General features: G+C 46.6%; 1 protein-coding gene across 6 annotated transcripts in view; it reads left to right on the plus strand.

Annotated features, from left to right (window-relative positions):
* LOC149325605 (general transcription factor 3C polypeptide 3-like) overlaps positions 1–18,856 on the plus strand; it is a 129,708-nt gene that overhangs the window by 50,512 nt on the left and 60,340 nt on the right. For all 6 annotated transcript variants that reach the window (XR_016285907.1, XM_089562363.1, XM_089562364.1 and 3 more), the window contains 2 exons: positions 15,511–15,591; positions 15,649–15,707. Coding sequence is in view for 5 of the 6 variants with exons in the window: in XM_089562363.1 (XP_089418489.1) it covers positions 15,511–15,591; positions 15,649–15,707 (140 nt within the window). In the remaining variant the exon portion in view is untranslated. The remainder of the gene's footprint in view (positions 1–15,510; positions 15,592–15,648; positions 15,708–18,856) is intronic.

The raw sequence follows: 18,856 nt of genomic DNA on the forward strand, positions 1-18,856 counted from the left end.
TCTTTTTGCTTTCGGCGCACCAGCTTGGCAAGCTGCGGAGTGGAGTCGAATTAACTGACGCACGGCAAAATTTGCTCGAATTAACGAGAGTTTCGCCCCATAGACTCCTATGTATAATTGTAGGGACCTCGCGTGCAGGTCGAATTATCCGATTTTCCGAATTAACGGGGGTCGAATTAACGAGCTTTCACTGTATTATGTCAGCTTCTGTGTTAGTTATGGCTAGAGCTATTGCCACTTCCGCCAGTCTCAGAGGATTTTGTTTTGGTTATGACGATCAGTCAACCTTGCGTGTTCACCACCGCTATTGCGAGCGCCTCCTTTTGCGAATTCCTTGTTGATCATATGTTCTGTGGAGAGTCCTAACTTTCCTTCTGCCCTCATGGTGCATGTTCTTAGGCAGAGGTTTATTAAACATCGCCTTTCCAATTCTGGTGTCTTGCACTCCAGTCTCGATTCTAATACAGTTGAATCCCGCTACAACGAAATCGGCGGGGCGTACGAAAAATATCGTTGTCGCGGAATTTCGTTGTCGAGAAATTACAGACAAGTCGAGCAAAAAAAAAATTTATTTCCAGAAGTCTGTAAGCTTTGTCTGCTTGCGTCTTGCTGCCAGCAGCGGCATCACGCGACTCTCACACTCTGTTATGAGAGCCATCGCAACGTTGTCGTCGTGAGAGCCCAGAAACTTCCTGATAAGATCGAAGGCATCCATCTCCTGCGACGAGGTTGCCAAGGCGGATGAATCCTGGGCGGAGTCGTCTTCAGCTTCGGACGGCGGCTCTTCAGGCTCGCGAACACTTTTAATGATGTCCTCATCGCTCAGTTCCTCGTAAACAAGCACATTCGCGTCAGCGTTGAGGAAATCGTCCAGCTCAATATCGCCAGGGATGTTTCCTGCATCCTGGAGGGATTTCCAGGCCGTACTGATCCCCGGAGTCGACGATGATGGAGCGTCATCCTCCGCTGCTGCAGCTGTGCTGGTCGCCTCCTGGTCAACAAACCCGGCGTGCTGGAAGCAGTTGTTGATCAAGGTGGACCGCGTCACATTCCACGCAGCAGCTATAATCTGAAGAGCCATGAAGAGGTCCACCTTCGTCTCCCTGCCAGTCCCGATATTCAAAAGAATACGCTGAATCAGCCTCTCCCGATAAGCACACTTCATGCTTCTGACAATGCCTTGATCCAGCGGCTGAATGATCGAAGTGCAGTTAGGTGGGAAGAATCTCACTTCAATGCTTGACAGCTTGACGTCGTTGATGCGGTGGGCAGAACAATTGTCCAAGAGCAAATTAACCTTTCGGTTCTGCCTGCTCATGTCGCGGTCAAGTGCCGTAAGCCAGTCCGCAAATATGGCACGAGTCATCCACGACCGCCCGTTAGCGACGTACTTGATGGGAAGGCTTCTGTTTCACTTGAAGCTGCGCGGTTTAGCACTTTTATGCGTAGCATATTGCAATCACTTAGTTCAGCCCTTGGGCGCGGCCGGACAGCCACCAAACCACGTGACGTGACGTCACCAAACCACGTGAAAAAAAAAAAGAAAAAAGAAAAAAAAGAAAGAAAAAAAGGCCGGCTGAGCATGGTGGCGGTTGCCACCGCCCCATTTCAAAGGGGGCGCTCCTATCCATCCATCCATCCATCCATACGTCACGGAGGAAAAGCTGCTGAGAAAATCGAGTGCCGCCAAGCAATACCTCGCGCAAAAAGACCGTGCAATATGCAACGCATTCTTGGCTTAACCAAGCTAAGCCTGGGCTTCTTTTTTTTCTAATAACTAACGGGGGACGCCTGTCCGACCCATCCATATTCGTGCACAGCAGCACTGTCACTCTTTTCTTGCTGTGCTTGCCACCCTGGCAACGCTGCCCTTTAAAATCTAGCGTCCTCGCTGGCAGCATCTCATAAAAGAGGCCCGTCTCGTCCGCGTTATAAATATCGGACGGCACGTAGCCGCTCATGATATCAGCCATGTTGTCCACCACCCATTCTGAGGCGCCGCCAGTGTCCGCGGAACTTGCTTCCCCGCACAAAACTTTTCCGACGATGTTGTGCCTCGCTTTGAAGCGATTGAGCCAACCTGTGCTGGCCTTAAAGTCATCCAGGCCTAACAAACAGGCATAATTGAGGGCCTTCTGCTGAACAATGCTGCCGCTAAGCGGGATGTTCTTGGCTCGTGTTTCGACAAACCAGGTGTAAACAGCCTTATCGAGCTCCTCTTATGTTGGCTGCATCACCTTCTTGTGTTGAGCTGAAGTGCCCAACGCAAGTGTCTTGCCGATGTTTTCTTTGCTCTTCAGTATCGTTGACAACGAACTCGGCGCGATGCCAAAGTCTGCGGCAATAATCGACTTCTTCCCGCTTTCTGCTTCGGCGATAATACGCGCTTTTTCTTCTAGCGAAAGGAACTTCCGCTTCTTTGCTGGCGGCGACATCCTAGAAATTCAGCAGAGCAGAGACGCGACGAGACCACGCTAAACGGTGCACACACAAAGGAAGAAATGGCGATGCGGAGTGGGCTTCTTCCTGCACTGACTTCCGGTGACTTCCAGCCTGCCTCGCGTTTTTCTTTTTTTTTTCTCCAACAGGGCACGAAGCTCTGCCCACCGGTCCGCAGACTGCCTGAAACGCGCTCGGTGCCTAGCAGACGACATGGCCTAAGACATTGTCAGATGGCGTCATATTTACGCGCTGGCGCATTTTACACGCGCTTTCGAGGAGCCCTTCTTCGCTTGGAGGCCGCAAACACTTATGAGCCAACACCGCTCGTTCATGGAAACCGCGAGCACCATGACAGCGAGCTCGAAGAAGGCCAGCAAAGAGCGGGGCGTGACGTCACTTCAAAAATCACGTGGGCATCTGGAGGAAAAAAGAAAGCGAGGAGGATGTGCGATTGAGTGCGGAAAGTCGCTCTTCAGCACTCAACTTCTGAAGAAAGACAAGACGGAGGAGGGGCCACTCACCTGCGAAAATTCGCAAAAAAAAATTCGTAGAAGCGAACACATGCTCGCAAAGTACTTCGTTCTTGAGGAAATTTTAATACATTAAGTCCTATGGGGGTTTCACGGGGAATGCAAAATAATTTGTGGCGAAAATTTCGTTGAAGCGGCGTTTGTTGTACCGGGATTCAACTGTATGGCTCTTCCAGCGCATGTGCACGTTAGCCTGCCACACTGTGTTGTTAGGTGTGCTTCTTTTAGCTCTTCCAGTGGTTAGTACAAAAGTGTGTACTAATTTGCAAAGGTTCGATTCAACTCGTTTATTTTCCATAGCGGTACAAATACAAACTCTGAATGGTCCCCTGGACTAAAAGTTGCACTGAGCAACTTGAAGGAGGTCCGGGGGCCACCTTACAAGACAGCAGTCAACATAGATTAACAAAAGAAACTGCACTCATCAAAAATCACATTGAAAATATATGGTTAAAGAAGCAGGTTTCAAAATACATACACATGAAACAAACAGTGGGACAATAAATAAAAATCATTTGTTGACATGGAAGCACACGGCCAAAGGACAATTAGTTTAAAACTAAGGCAAGACACATCAAATCAGGATTAAACGCAGCAGTTCAGTTGAGGTTACAGAAATAATTTTTAAATTCTTTCTTAGATGGAAAAAACCCTTTTGGATAGAAGTGATGGAACATTGTGCTTTAATGACTGAAGCTTATTTTGGGTGCGAAAATAGGGAACTGGCCAGTGTGGGGGATTTCTAGTCAATACATCTGTTGTTGGCTGTTGTAATGTTGCAACAGTTTTAAGAAAATTTGCAGACTCAGTGGATTAATAATAAAGCCGATTTAAGAGTTGATATTCATAACTGTGCTGGAAACGAATGATCTCATACTTCGGAAATAGGTTATTTGTAGATGCGTGTAGTATTCCAGCATTAGCCACATAGCGTAAAACTTTCTTCTGGAGCACATTAATTTTATCTGTATTTCTTTTTGTTGTTGAGCTCCATACGAGACTGCAATAATTTATGTGGGGTGCAAATAACGCTTGGTACAACGGGAGTTTAACCCTTTCGGGAATCAGGTTCCTGCAGCAGGACAGAGTGCCTGCAACAGCAGACAGCTTCTTGCAGACGTGATTAATGTGGTGATCCCAGTTTAGGTGAGAGTTAAAAGTAACGCCAAGAACCTTATGCTCATCTACTATTGTTATATCTTTACTCTTATAACTGATCTTATTTTGAAGTGTGAAAACTTTATTTCTTGGTCTAAATAGTAAAACCTTAGTCTTATACCCCTGTCAAACGGGCACTTTCGATCCTCATTGAGTCAATGCTCATCGAACTCAATGCAGATCGACGTTTGTCACACGGCCACTTTCAAGCGCAATCGAGCTCGATCCTGCTTGACTCGATGCCGGCCCCTCAAGAGTGCTTGAGGTTCCAAGCTCAATCGAAAGCACTCTCGCTCTCACGAAGCTATAAAAATAAACACTAGTTAACAAAACAAAACTGCAACTGTTGTTGTTGTAATTGATTAAAATGCAAGACAGAACATTTTCGGGCACTACACCTGCTTATATGCAAACAATCTCGACACCACGCTTCGCCGTCAGTGTAAACAACAAAGATGGCGTCTCGTCGGCGCGCAAACTGTGGAGCGAGCTTGAGATAGCCGCTCTCATTGACTGCTGGCTAGACCGCCTAGATAATTTGCGGCGCCAGAAGAGAAACACCGTAGTCTACGCAGAAATCGCGGAGGCATTGCGGACCCTCGGGTTCCATCGCACAACAGCCGAGGTGCGTCGCACGTCTGGCTACGGATTTGGCTGCCGCTGCCCCCGACTGCACAGTGTTGCCGGACATCACCTTGTTATGGCTGTTGGAGGAACATTGGGCGCCACCTAACACACATGAGGGAAACTTCTCAAGGAGCATTGAAAATGCCCGTGTAGCACCGGGTGTTTCAAGCGTGCTCGAAACTCTCGATGCAGATCGAGTTCAGTGAGCATCGAAAGTGCCCGTGTGACAGGGGTATTAGTGGGATTGATAATTATGCAGTTAGACTGGGACCACCCCGATAGGGATTCGAGCGGTTCGGTTGCACTGCAGAACTAAAGCGTTTGGATCTGCACCTTTGTGAAGAATGGTACTGTCATCAGCATATATAAACCATTTAGCTGATTGATCAGTAAGAACTATATCATTAATATATAGATTAAATAATAGCGGGCCTAAAACACTACCTTGCGGTACTCCAGTTTGTAGGGGCAGCAGAGATGATTCAACAGTGTGTATACGGACGCAATGGACTGCGTCTTTCAGGTACGATTTAGTTAAATTGAGGGGTTCGCCCCGTATTCCATACTGTGATAGCTTACCTAACAAAACATTATGGTTGAGGGAGTCAAAGGCTTTACTGAAGTTAAGAGACCAAGTGTAGAAAGACCAGAATCTAAATTTTGAACTATCTGTTCTTTAAGTAGAAGCAATGCCATTTCTGTCGATTGTCCCTTCCTAAATTCATTTTTGGAGTCGGTTATTATCCTGTTTTTCTCGAGAAAGTTATTAAATCTATGAAATACAACCTTTTCAAGCCCTTTTGAAAAAATCGAGAGAATGGATATTGGCCTATAGTTATTCACGACATTTGTATCGCCTCCTTTGTGCACTACAGCAATTCTGGCCTTTTTCATCTCATCGGGGAAAGTGCTGGATTCCAGAGCTAAATTAAAAATGTGGGCTAAAACAGGAGCGATATATATTCTATTACATATTTTACTGGTCTCATCTGAATGTTATTGGGGTCCAACGCTTTACTGTTTTTCATGCTAATAAATGTGTGGTAGACTTAAGAAACAAACTGTGAGAGGGACTAGGGCTTCCTGTGCATATTACAAGTGGGCTTAAATTAGCTGCCTGGGCAGTATTAGCAAAATACCGGTTGAAATAATCTTCAAGTTGTACACCACACAACTCTACGCCATTATGAAGCACCGTTTTTGAGGGAGCAATCTTCCTTCTTCTACTGAGAATATCATTTACAATGTTCCATACGGCAGGTGGGTTCTTAGTCACAGTTTCAGTGAAAAGGTTTTTGTAGTATAAATGTTTTGCCTGTCTAAACGTAGCATTTATTTAGTCTGTTTTGTACAGCTGACATCGCGAGCACAAAAAGGCATGATAAAGGCTGTTCTTCCCTTTAATACATTTGATATGTTCTGAGGTCACCCAGGGTTTCTTACTTTTCCGGGATCGCTTTGCAGTTTTAAGTGGTAATGTTTATTATAGATTAAAGGGAAAGTTTCAAGAAAGGCTGAATAAGCTTTGTTAGCATCTGTGTGATCGAATACGAGTTTCCAGTTATACACAATAACGTCGTGCTTAAATGATTCCAAAGCACTTTCGGAAATAGGCTGATAGGTGAACTCATGGGCGAAATGTTTTTTGTTCGGACCAGGAAAGGTCATGAAAACTGGGCAATGATCGCTTATGTCGGATGAGATTGTGCCCGCACATCGAATACCTGTATTGAGATTAGTGATAAGAAGGTCAAGTGTTGATGAATGGGAAGGTGTAACACGTCGTCATGACGTTTTTGTAACCGGCTGAGAGGAGTCTAACATCGAAGTCGTAATTGTTTGTTCTGTCCATGGTATCAATGTTAAAATCACCGCCACAAGTGAAAGAATAGTTATTTTGGGAAACGTAATCCATCAGGCTGTCAGAAAACGTGATAAAATCTTCCACATTACCACACGCAGGTCGGTACACAGCGCAGATGATATCATTACAGGTTTTTATGGTCAGCACTTGAAAATTTGTGGTTACCGCAGAAGATTCTGACATTTGTTCACAATGCAATTCTGTGTAAACGTAAAGTACCAAGCCACCACCACGTCTGCTGCTGCGATTTTGAAAGAAATGTTGGTAACCTTCAATTGGAGGGATATCGGATGCATGATTACACCAAGTTTCAGATATCATCAGGATTCTAAATTTGAATGTAAATCCTCGCAACAGTTGATCAATCTCGTCACGCTTGTTGCATATGGAACGTGCATTAAGGTGCAAAAAAGATATGTCAGATTGACTGGTTAATTTAAGATCAGCTGGACAAATAAATTCAAGGTATTCCATTTTGGAAACTGTACAGCCACACGACAGAGTGTTTCTTTACAGAGTCTTGCACAAATCTGACTCATGCTCAGTTTTGATGACCATCCGATTTTCTTGCAAAATCTTGCCGTTGAGCGTCCAGACCGATTTCCACCCCTGTTTACGCTTCCTCTGCGCCGAGAAGTTTCCTTAGGGCAGGGCCAGACCTTGCCTTCTTTCTCTTCGTGAGAACAGCATCTCGCTTTGCTCTGGACTTGAATTGCTCAACAATGTGTTTTTCAGCATCATTTCGTGTCGGCACTCCTCTGAGATTAGTTCTTTCAAGGCACTGCCGATCTGCTTGACAGTGTCAACAACATTTTCCATTTCTTGCACCCCTCGAATTTCAATGTTTTTGTTCCTGGAATATTTTTGATTTGTCAAAGAAAACATACACTCGCCAAGGTTCAAAGAAAAATAAGAATGAACTGACGTTTCGGCGCCCGTACGGGTGCCTTGATCACAAAGAAGCGAAGGACGGGCAGGTGAGCTATAGTATATGGGCAATTTTTCGAAGGGTGCGCAGGTATATCTCTGGGAGATTGCCACGGGTCCGGTTAATCGTGTTTGCCGTGGACTGAATGCACAATGACTCTATGAGAAGGCGTTTTGGCAATGATTTTTCTTTTGCAATTACACATGCCGCGTTCCAGTCGATGGTATGGCCAGTTTCCTGATGTTGCGCTAAAGCGTTTGAGTTAGATTTTCCTTGGCAACGTCATTTTTGTGCTGTTTGAGCCTTGTCTTTAATTTTCCTGTCATATGCCCTTCAAGGTACCTATTTTTGTTTTCCACGCTTACGCACCTCTCCTGCAGTGCCCCGTTTTCTTTTTCAAGTGTTTGATTCTTGGTGAGTTCAACATTTAGCTTTTCTTTCAGGTCTTTGATATCCTCGTGTGCATATTCTAAGCTTTCAGTTATGTTACGCTGTTCTAACTTCAACTCGCGAATTTCGTTTCGTAGGTCTCTTTCAATAGTTTCTTTAAAGGTTTTCAACTCCTGTTTTAGTTCCTCCTTTAGTTCCTCCTTCATTTTATGCACATCCTTTGTCATGACTGGCTAAGTACACGGGTGCTGTACTATTAACACAAAACAGAAACAGCGATTCAGTAGTGACTGCACCTGTGATAGCACTTGGCAGCAGCGACAAATATGACAAAAAAAGCTTCAAAAAATTTACACGTACCTGCAGCAAAGAGCGCAGCAAAGTGCTGAGTCCGATGAAAGCTGTTTTCGCCGCTGCTGCCAAGTGAGGGTAGACGAGGAACGGGTGCTCCTTTTCTAGCCAGCAACAGGCCACGTGGTGCAGGTCACAGGGGTCAGGTGATATGCTGTGATGACGTGGTATCGCTCTCCGTTATAATCCGGGCAGTCAATCAGTTGTCCACTTATGGTCACGCAGAAGGCAGGTTCGTAGCTCTGACGGAAGTCAACCTGCGGCAAAGAGCGCAGCTAAGTGCTTAGTCCGATGAAAGCTGTTTTCGCCGCTGCTCTTGTGGTCAGCGATCCATCTGATTAGTCTTACTGACGTGTTAACTGTCGTCTTTAGTTTCCATAGTGTTTCCTTACTCTTCCTGTTTGTTTGGAGGAACAGCCCTATGATTCGTATTGTTTGTACCTCTTTGGTGGGAAGCCCTCGTACGCAGACTTTGAGTGGGGGCTGGGGTGCATAGTCTTTGGCACGAGGGCCTCTGGGTTTTTCTTTGATTACAAATACTAGCTTAGATTGGGAGTGCGAGCAGGTTAGTCGTGCTTCACCTCCTCGATGGTTTCCACTGCCTGTTGCATTGTGTCCTCTACTTGACTGTCGCTACCTGTATCTCCTGCGTAGAAGGTGCATTGCGACTTTGCCCAGGAGGCAACGAGTATGGAGCGTTCTCTACGGGGTGCATGCTACAGTCGTCAGGCTAGCGTAGCAGCCGCTCAACACTGCATGCCTACGCCTCGAAGCTTCGAGAGCTTGTGAGGAGCCTTGTGCGCGAAGAAGTAGAGGAACTTCGCCTCGAAGCTCCGCGGGCTGCCATGATGGTGCATGATGAGTTGTACAGCCAGCTCCACCGCCTGCACCCTACAGCAAAGCACTACGAAGTGGGCCAGTGCCTTTTCCCTCCTGTGCCTTCTCTGCGCTGCCCAACGGCAGCTGTACCAGCCGTGCCTGGCCCACCATGAGCAAACAATCGGCCGCTCTGCTCCCACTGCAGGGAACCTGGCCACATCCTCTGCCACTGCCGCTACTGCAGAAGGGGTATAGACACCTAAGGTGGTTGGCATATTTTCTTCTCTGTATTGATGCGGCAGACACTAGTATGCATGAATCACCACCTACAGCCGTTAAATAATTTATAATCGAATTTTTCTCATGCTGTTTCAGTTTCGGTTTCAGTAGCTGAACAGTGGCTGTGATACAAAGAAAGGTAGTGAGGCAGGAAAAACTGCAATACAATCAGTGCTTCTACATAAGTTGTCATTCTGGCTCTTGAGGAAGGCTGGCTTCAGTACTGTAGTGAATTACAACAGTGAAGCAGCAATTATATTGCAGTTTTTTTCACGCCTTACGTGGTCTATAAGCTCTTTGGCGTCATAGCCACTGTTTGGCTATTCAAACTGAAGTAGGATGGCAGAAAAATTTTATTATAAATTATTTAGCTTTCTTAAACAAATGTCACTTGGCGATTCATGCATAGTAGTGTCTTCCGCATCATTATAGAGAAGAAAACATGCCATCAAAATTGGTTGTCTATACTCCTTTAAGGGGGTTTTCACCGGACGCACCTCGACTGCACTATAGTGAATGGCTGCAGGATATCGAGCAGTACCTGTCCGATAACATGCAGCCATCGGCCTCGCAGTGACACCAGTTCCGGTCGACACACGGCTCTCTTCGCCCAGCCACTCGTCGTCCTCTGGTCAGTTCAGAGGCATGTACACATATCAGGAATACAGCATCCTGCGAGGGTAAGGCCGCCGCTACTGGACCGAGTCAAGAGCCTCCAGCCAACAATCAGCGGTGACCGTCCAACCAACGATGACGATCTGGCCCGACGACCTCAGCGACAATGATGTGCTGTAACCAGCTGGTTTCTGCTGAAATCAACAATTCGTTGTGACGATCCGACCGACGACCTCAGTGACGACGTGCTGTGACCAACTGGTTTCTGCCAAAATCCCGGTAGCCGCCGACAACCACGACGTGACCACACTCGTGGATACCGGCACTGATTTTTCAGTAATGAGCAGTCGGTTGGTCTGGACCGCAGATCTGCACCACTGGGGGCTGATTGGTGTCTGCACTTCATGGTGCCACTTTCCCTGGATGTGCTGCCCTGAAAACCTGATGCTTGGCTTGGATTTCCTTCGGGAGTATGGTGCCGTCATCAACCTTCAGGAACTTCCTGTTGACAACGACACCGAATTACGCGTCACTGTCACTGGCATGGTCGTATTGCGTGCTGCAAAGAGTCGGAGCAGCAGTATTTCCAGCTCGTCGTCGAAATCATCGATTGCATAGCGCATGTGACGTCTATTTAACGCGGGGACAGAAGTGCTCGCGTGCCTTGTCTAAAAGAAAGTCTCCGCTTCAACGCTGAAAAGTCAGCACGGTCTCAGGACTAATTTTCGCAGAACGAAAATTGGCGCTTGTCTAATGCGCGGGGAAAAGAACTTTAACTGTTTCGCTACCGCGGAAAAATTGACGATTAGGAGTGTACTGAAAGAAAAAATTTTTTCACTAGAACTAACACATCCAGCACATATTGCAATGCATGAAATTGTAGCTTAATAGTTGTACTTCTGAATGAAACAAACAGAAGAGTTGTGTGTGCAAAGTGAATGAACATTTAGTTGTGAAATTTGCCAAAAACAAGAAAAAAGTATATAGCAAAAACAAAAGTTACCGGCTGCACTAAGCCAGAACTTGATTAGAGGAAAGCTGGAATATACAAACTGTTGCACATGTTTATAGCTGTCATTATTCACAGTTTCAGCTATGAGAAAAAATTACTGCACTTTCCATGGCCGGTCAAGTCGGGGGTCATGGCTGTGGTGCCACAGTGAAGAGCAATCAGGGGTGAAGATGTGAAGCAGAGGTAGACTGACAGGTGCTTCACATAAGGTTTTATCTTTGTTCCTCTCTTGTTCTCTGATAGCCGAGCTTGCAGTTTCTTCTTTTTTTCATTTTTTTCGGTTGATGTTGAATGGATTCTATGGGAGGATTGGGGGCATGGACTTCTTTTTCCTCATCATACCCGAAGATTTCTTGAATGAGCTGCTCCCTGAGAGCCAGCTGATAAAATTTGTCATTTTAGGCAAGCTCTAAAACATCAAGATGGATGAAATAAGTTTTATCGATGTGGTTCAAAAGCCAGAACACTTTCGAAGTCTTGCCAATAGATGCTGCCGTCACTGAATCATCCGGGTTCGTTACGTGCAAAAAAACAAACAAAAAGAAGTGAAAACCAATTTTGGGGATTTATTTTTGATGGCAGAGGGCTAGAATAGATTATTCTGGTATTTCAACAGAGATGTAGTCACGGCAGGTCAACAATTCCAATGTATATGATGATTCCAATGAACTTCAGCATCTCCAACGGATTCACGTCTTCCCATGAGCCGTCATGCCGAGCGTATGTTTGCTTGTCCAAAATCTTCATCCATGCATACTTAATAGTGTTTTTGCACACGGTCTTCATCACCTCCGCCGTAAAGAGCATCAAAAAATGCTGAGAGGTCAAGTGAATCTCGGAGCGCTGCTCCGCAGCGATGTGCCGATATGGACACCTAGCGGTCGTCTTGGTTGAAAAACGCGGCGCGACCTTGAGCATTTGGCAAACTGTCTTCGCCATACGTTGTGAAGACACTGAAGCACAAAAATAAACCACTGTCATCAATTACAAACCGTATGCACCGCAGAAAACACACAGCGAACGAAAACAGAATTTACATGCAAGTACACGCTGACGTTCCAGGCACCCGAGGCGAAGTCTCGCTGTCGAAACCGAAATCCGACGTTTGTACATTGTTGCCCGACTAATAACCGCTGCTTACATCCCAAAAAACGAAACCGAAACCAGCCGACGTGCTCTGTGTCAGTTTTCGGTTTCAAGAAACGCGCGGCGATGCGGACGCCATTTTCTGCGGCTGGCGCTGCTGCGGCTGCGGCCGGAGGGGGGGAGGCCGTTTCACGGTGCCCCCTCTTGTCAAAACACTGAAACCAAGGCTGCAATCGAAAGAGCAGTTGTCATGGAGGGAAGGTTCCTCCATGGCAGTTGTTGAGCTCGCTAACTAGGTGGTGGAGCACGTCCACGACGCTCCAAAATGAGCTTTTTTGCGTGGGCGATTTGAATCGTTCATATGCGAACGATGCCCTATGGCGCGGTAGCGAAAGAGTTAATTAATTTTTGAAAGCCAGAGTAGCAGACATGCTTATTACGCAAACGCTTTTTGATTATGGGCACTGTGCGGCCGATGGAGCTGCACAGTGCTGCGTTCAGCGCCACCAGCGGCCAGTTTGCCATCCCGAGTGAGACTGTTTTCCGTGACTCCAAGGCAGCAGTCACCTGCGTGCCGCTGCTTATAGAAGCCAGTCTGCCCTTGGGCTGACAAGTTTGTTTTTGTTTGTTTGTTTTTTTCCAAGGAGGGCTAAAGGCATCAAGTTTTTTCAATCCTGCCATGTTCACGATGTGAATGAAATTTTGACGGCAGATGCCCCGATGCATCGCGTAGACATGCGCCCTCAAAATCAATCAAATTGAAGGTGTGGAATATTTTAGGCGAGTCTTAACTGTTCCTCTTCTCCTGCGCAGCTGTCACTGACCAGGCACCTGGTCCAGCTGCAAGGGAGACGTTGCAGAAAAATGCAAACAGACCGCTGCTGTGGCAAATTTTTGCACCGAAGCGACACACTGTCGAAAGCTAGCCACCCTCATGCGTGGAGAATACCGAACGGCAGGAAAATAGTATACCCAAAATTTTTAAATCTGCCAAATCAGACAAACTATAAGGTGTTAAAAACCGTTATGAAATTCTCTTCTCGCAAACAGTGATAAGCTTTTTCATTTCATCTGTATGAGTTTAATTTATCTCATGACATCCTAGATTGCGTGTTAAGATAGAATGCAAAAAGCAATGGTTCTAAGACAATTTTGTGGGTGATGTCCATTCTGTTTAGGAACTGCAAAGCCAATGAAGGGGGAGTATGTGTTCAACCATTTTGGATGCGTTAAATATGGCCTTAATGATTTCTAGTGAGCCAAGGCATTGGGAGAGTGTGAACTAACGAAAACAATCAAGAAGGCTCAATAGAACTGTCTGTATGGGACAAGCGATCGTGACCCGAATGCCCCAGCAATGAAATAGTGCCGAACGGCGCACTTTGATGATGAAAAAAATTGGATTTTCTCGCAAGGCTTGAACACTGATTTGAATGCTGATATACATGGCAATATATCTGTTGAATATGTCTCAGTCTCAGATGCAGAAGCATAAATATATCAAAAACAGGTCACAGTAGGTCTAGCAGAAAACGTGGCATAGGCAGGAGAGTTGAAATGTGGGTGGCATAGGCACCCAGAACAACAAACGAAAGAAGCAAGGAGTCCGCGCATAACTGGCACCAAAGTGGGCAGTCTGAGGTACAACGTGGCATAATGTCCAGTAGCATGTCGCGCACAACTACAAACATCCTGCACCCCCTTTCGCTTTTATCTGACAGCCTGAAATGTAAAGTGCATTCATGAAAGCATGCTTTGCTTAGAAAGAAAGGCATAATGAGAAGGTATTTATTTTTCAGCAGCCGTATGGCAAGGGGCGCATATGGTGCTCGGTAGAAGGGCTTCAATATGATTCGTTTGAGAATGTCTTTTTTTTTTTTTTTTTTTCAGGCACACTAAGCACTTTACTGCCGGCCCCAGATTAAGAAGGCAGATCAAGGTCTCTTATCTTCGCGAAATATTTCACAGGGCCAGCTGTGTGATATGAAATCGCGATGGAATTAAAAGCTCAACTTGCTGTCTAGAATGAAAAGGACATTTCCATGTTCCGTTTCGGTTAGGATGCTGTAGGTAAATCTTGGTTCCAGGTGAATTCTGGTGAGGCCTGTTGCAGCCAAAAATACAACAATTTGTTCACACCGTAAAACAGCGCGCTTACACGGGACGAAGAAAGAAGACACGCACACACACAGCGCTGAACTTACAACTGCATGGTTTATTGCATTGCTCGCAATAAATACCGGAAAGGAAAACAAAAAACAACCAAAGGAAGGCGAGGAAAATATCCTCCTGTCGCATCATGTCGTCAATGGTTATTCAAGATATTTAATCTCTTTTCTTGTCAGTGCCATCGATGGAGTGCGATCGATGCCCCAAAACCAGCGCGGTGCAGTAAGAAACATGAAAAAATGTTCACCACCTGTGACACGGAGGTAATCTACGAGATACCGCTGTCATGCGGCGCATCTTATGTGGGCCAAAGTGGACGCTGCATAAACGACCGTCTACGAGAGCACGCCATTAACATCCGCACGGGGTACGGCAGCACGCTGGCAAAACACGTATCTGCCTGTCATTGCACACCTAACCTTGGACGAAGCCAGATTTTGAGGCGGTATAATCATCAACACAAACGTGAACTATATGAAGCATTCATCGTAGACAGGAAAGGCGCGTCATGCGTTAGCACTCCATCGATGGCACTGACAAGAAAAGAGATTCAATATCTTGAATAACCATTGACGACATGATGCGAGAGGAGGATATCTTCCTCGCCTTCCTTTGGTTGTTTTTTGTTTTCCTTTCCGGTATTTATTGCGAGCAATGCAATAAACCATGCAGTTGTAAGTTCAGCGCTGTGTGTGTGCGTGTCTTCTTTCTTCGTCCCGTGTAAGCGCGCTGTTTTACGGTGTGATCATGTACCAACTGGCCCGGCAACTATCCTTAAAACAATTTGTTGTCCTCTCGAAACAGTTCATTGGTGCTTGATATAACCTCACCGCTGTCTGCTTCGCTCACTGCCACCCCAGTGAGTTCGTGCCGCCTTCTCTCTGCACATGTGGCACTCCAAAGTTAGGCGCGCAAAGTGCCTATACGACAGTTTCGCGCAATCCCCAGAAAGTCGAATAAGGAAGGTAGTCTTATGTTGCTTTGAAGGGGAAATGAAAGGGCCACAATATGTGGCCTGGCGTACATTCGCTGAGGTTTGTAGAGATGCAGGCAGGAAGTTCCGATGGACAGACTGCAGTCTGTGTGGCCAGTGTACATCGAGTGAACTTGCAAGTTGACTGCAGTGCAGCTCATGTGGTGTATGCGGAAAGTGAAGGCGCATTTCGTAGAAAGCACTGCAGCGTAGTGGTGCTTCATCATCATGTCACCCCAGTGTGGTTCTGCTCCTGTCCCGTTGCAGCAATGTACTCCAACAGCACGTACCGAGGCCGCTCGGAGGTCCTGAGGGAACTGTACCAGCAACGCGGCTTCACGCCTTTCAGTGAGTTCCCCTGTTCTCAGAGAGGGCAGGCCAGTGCAGTTGTTTGCCTGCTTGCAGACTGGCTGACGGCCGACAGCGGCATCTCTGTGGACGAAGTCTACGACTGCTTCCGAGAGGTGCGTTTGTTTTGGCATGGAAGTAGCGCGGACAAAACGAACAAGAGTGACTAAACCTTTATCGGAAGGACACACAAGCACACCTTGTAAAAACATCAGGAAAAAGCCAAAATGTATTAAAAAAAAACGGGAAAAATAACAGGGTAAAAGGTTCAACTCTAGTAGCGTACAACTCAAAAATAACAGCAGTTGTCAACTATGGGCCATGGTTCAAGACATCCTGTACAATCAAGCCTCGTTAATTCGGAAAATTGGATAAATCAGCCTCCCGTCAAAAGTGTACATAAGTCAATGGCAGCATGCACTCGTTAATTCATAGTGAAAGAGTGCCGGACTGATTAATTTGGACTGAAGAAAGGCCAGGAATAGCGCTGGAGTCAGTTTTCGAGACGCACATCGTTACTGTCATCATTTAAAACCAGTGCTGGAGCAGAAACGACTCCATTCAGAAACTTACAAGGGGAAGCGGCTACAGTAAAACCTCGTTTAATCGGCCCCCGTTACGGAAATTCAGACCGCCACTGGAGTTCCACCTAACGCCCATGCAAAACTATGGCGTCGGAAGCTCGTTTATTCACAGGGCACACCTCGGTTAATTCAGTTGGGCCCCCGAAGGGGCGCCGTGTTGAGATATGACGTGCTCGACAGGCGATCGTCCAGATATTCATCCACAGGCCTGAACTGCATATTACACTTTCTCCCGCGCGCCTCTGATCGGCACGCAAAGGCAGCAGCCGTGTTGATGGTTGGCAGGTTCCCTTTGATAGGCCAAGAGAGAGCCCAGCCACGCAGTTTTGTTTTCAGAGCTTCGTCGCCAGCTCACAGTGATGGCGGCTATCGTCTGCACATATCAGCGAGCCAGCCAAGCTGCACACCGTTTGGTACAACGATTGCCTTGCTGCTGATCTATGGGGTTTTTCGAAGGCGCCAATGCGTGGTATTTCTGTTCTTCCAGCGCATAGAAACTTCACGCTCGTCACATGCTCTGTTTGTGTGGTGAAGCCACCCCACAGGCCAAGAAGCTTCAGCGCTGTCGTTTTGGAAAGAAGCCTTGTGGAGCAGTTGTGCTTCTTCTGCCACTCACGATAGCATTAAAACATTTGATGGAACTGCGAGAGATCACTGTTGTCATGCAGTTTTCGTCTTGAAAGGAAATAATAATTCCCCAGGTTCCCACTAAATAAATTTTGCTTTCACGTAAGCAGTTTTTGGCAGTTTGGGGAGCTGTTTGATAATTCAACATTCGGATAATTCGGACATTTTTTCCACTCCATTGAAGTCTGAAATACTAACCAGGTTTTAGCGTATTACTCCGCTAGCCAGTCACAACAGTAAACAGAATAAGCTTCTTAATGTTTTACTTTATTAAACAAGCCAGGCACCAGAATTGTAGAGCTTATAATTTTTTTCTCGCAATAGCTTCTTGTTTAGAAGGACGGCAGATTTGGCGAGTTGGTGTCCCATGGTGACAAGAAAATTCAAACAGCGGGAGGCAACTCCTCTTCCTGGTCCTGTTGTCTAGCGCTGTTTGAATTTTCTTCTTGTTTAGGTAAAAATAAAAGTTTTAACAACAGACTACTTTCTTGCCGTAGAGGAGTTTTGTGTGGCAGTCCTTCCTGAATGTGGGTGGAGCACGGACTTAAGTTGTGTCCCACTCTAGTAAGAAGTGCAGCATAAACAAGGCTCGACATACGAAGTCAAGGAACCAGCACACGCACAGTCAAGGGAGATAAACCAGAAGGATCTAGATTTGTCTAGGTTTGTCAAGTTTCTTCACTGGCACAACTAATGGTTTACCTACACAAGATTGATATGTAAAACCTGGATAATATCACGTGGGGGTTGATCCTTGTGTGGTGCTAAAATGTTTTTTTTTTGCTGAAACTGAAAATGGAGCTTATAGTCACTACAGTGGTCAACTGGGTGCAATTATTTGGACCCTGATAGCGATTCCTTCTGGCACACATTGTGGGATCGTCATCACCCGAGTGACGGTGTGCTAATTAGGTGGCATTTCGCCCACATATCGTGGGTTCGGGGCAGAGCAAACTGAGGGCACTGTCAGCGTTTGGTACACGCCTGCGCTCTTGCTCTTAGGGAAGGAAGGCGCAGTTATTCGAAAGCACAAGTGTTTATTACACAGAAAGCTGCATTACATAACACTGCACTAATCCCCAGACCTCGGTACAACCCATAGCCCCACCGCAGCACCCGAAAGCAGGCTCACGGAGCCGTGTGCTCAAAGCAAAGACTACATATGCGCATGGCAGCACAGCTAAGGGCGATCACACGCCGTGCGGCCAACCAAAGGGTTAAATCGCGTGCAGCTCAACACGAGGGAGGATGGGGTATACGCGGAGCACATCTTGACAACGTATGTTGCACATCGATGGCTCATTGCGCGTCATCACTGGCAATGGCCCGGCGATGACGGAGAACCAGCCAAATCAGGCCCCCCGAATCCGGAGTGCGTCAGCGCCGCACAGGGGCGCACAGGCGGGCTACACAACTCCGGAGGTTCGGGCCTGGACTCGAGCATACCTACTAGATGCGCACGTTAAAGCACCCGCGCTCTTGGGCCCCCGGCTGTCGCGAATCGGTGTGCCGCATCTCCAACTACTGAAGGGGAACGCTCCAAACTCCAAAACTCGGAAACTCCAAAACTCCGAACCTCCAAAATCTCCAAAACTCCACAACCCCGAATCTCCAAAACTCCGAACCTCCAAAAATCCATACCTCCAAAATCCAAAATTCTAAAACTCCAAAACTCCAAAACTACAAAATTCTAGAACAACAAAACCCCGAATCTCCAAAAATTCATACCTCCAAAACTCCGAGCGTACCTCCAAAACTCCGAGCGTGCAGGTTCGAAGAGGAAACCAAAAGAATCAAACAAAACAAAACGAAGCCGTGTTTACACTTTAAAGGAAAGGAGTCAATAAAAGAAACGAAAACACCCAGGAAAACACACACTAGACACACGTGCAACACTAGGGATAAAAAGGAGAGAGTTCACCGGATACAAAGCGTCCCAGGTGGAATGCCTTGCAGGCAGCACAGACGCAGCTTGTCACATCGCTGGCATTGCGTCCAGGGTGGTAGAGCGCCAGGAGATGAGGAACGAAGATGGAACTCCTGTCAGCCGCCCC

The sequence above is a fragment of the Amblyomma mixtum genome, chromosome 10 (assembly GCF_055824585.1).
Source record: "Amblyomma mixtum isolate Tamu chromosome 10, ASM5582458v1, whole genome shotgun sequence".
Taxonomy (NCBI): Eukaryota; Metazoa; Arthropoda; class Arachnida; order Ixodida; family Ixodidae; genus Amblyomma; species Amblyomma mixtum.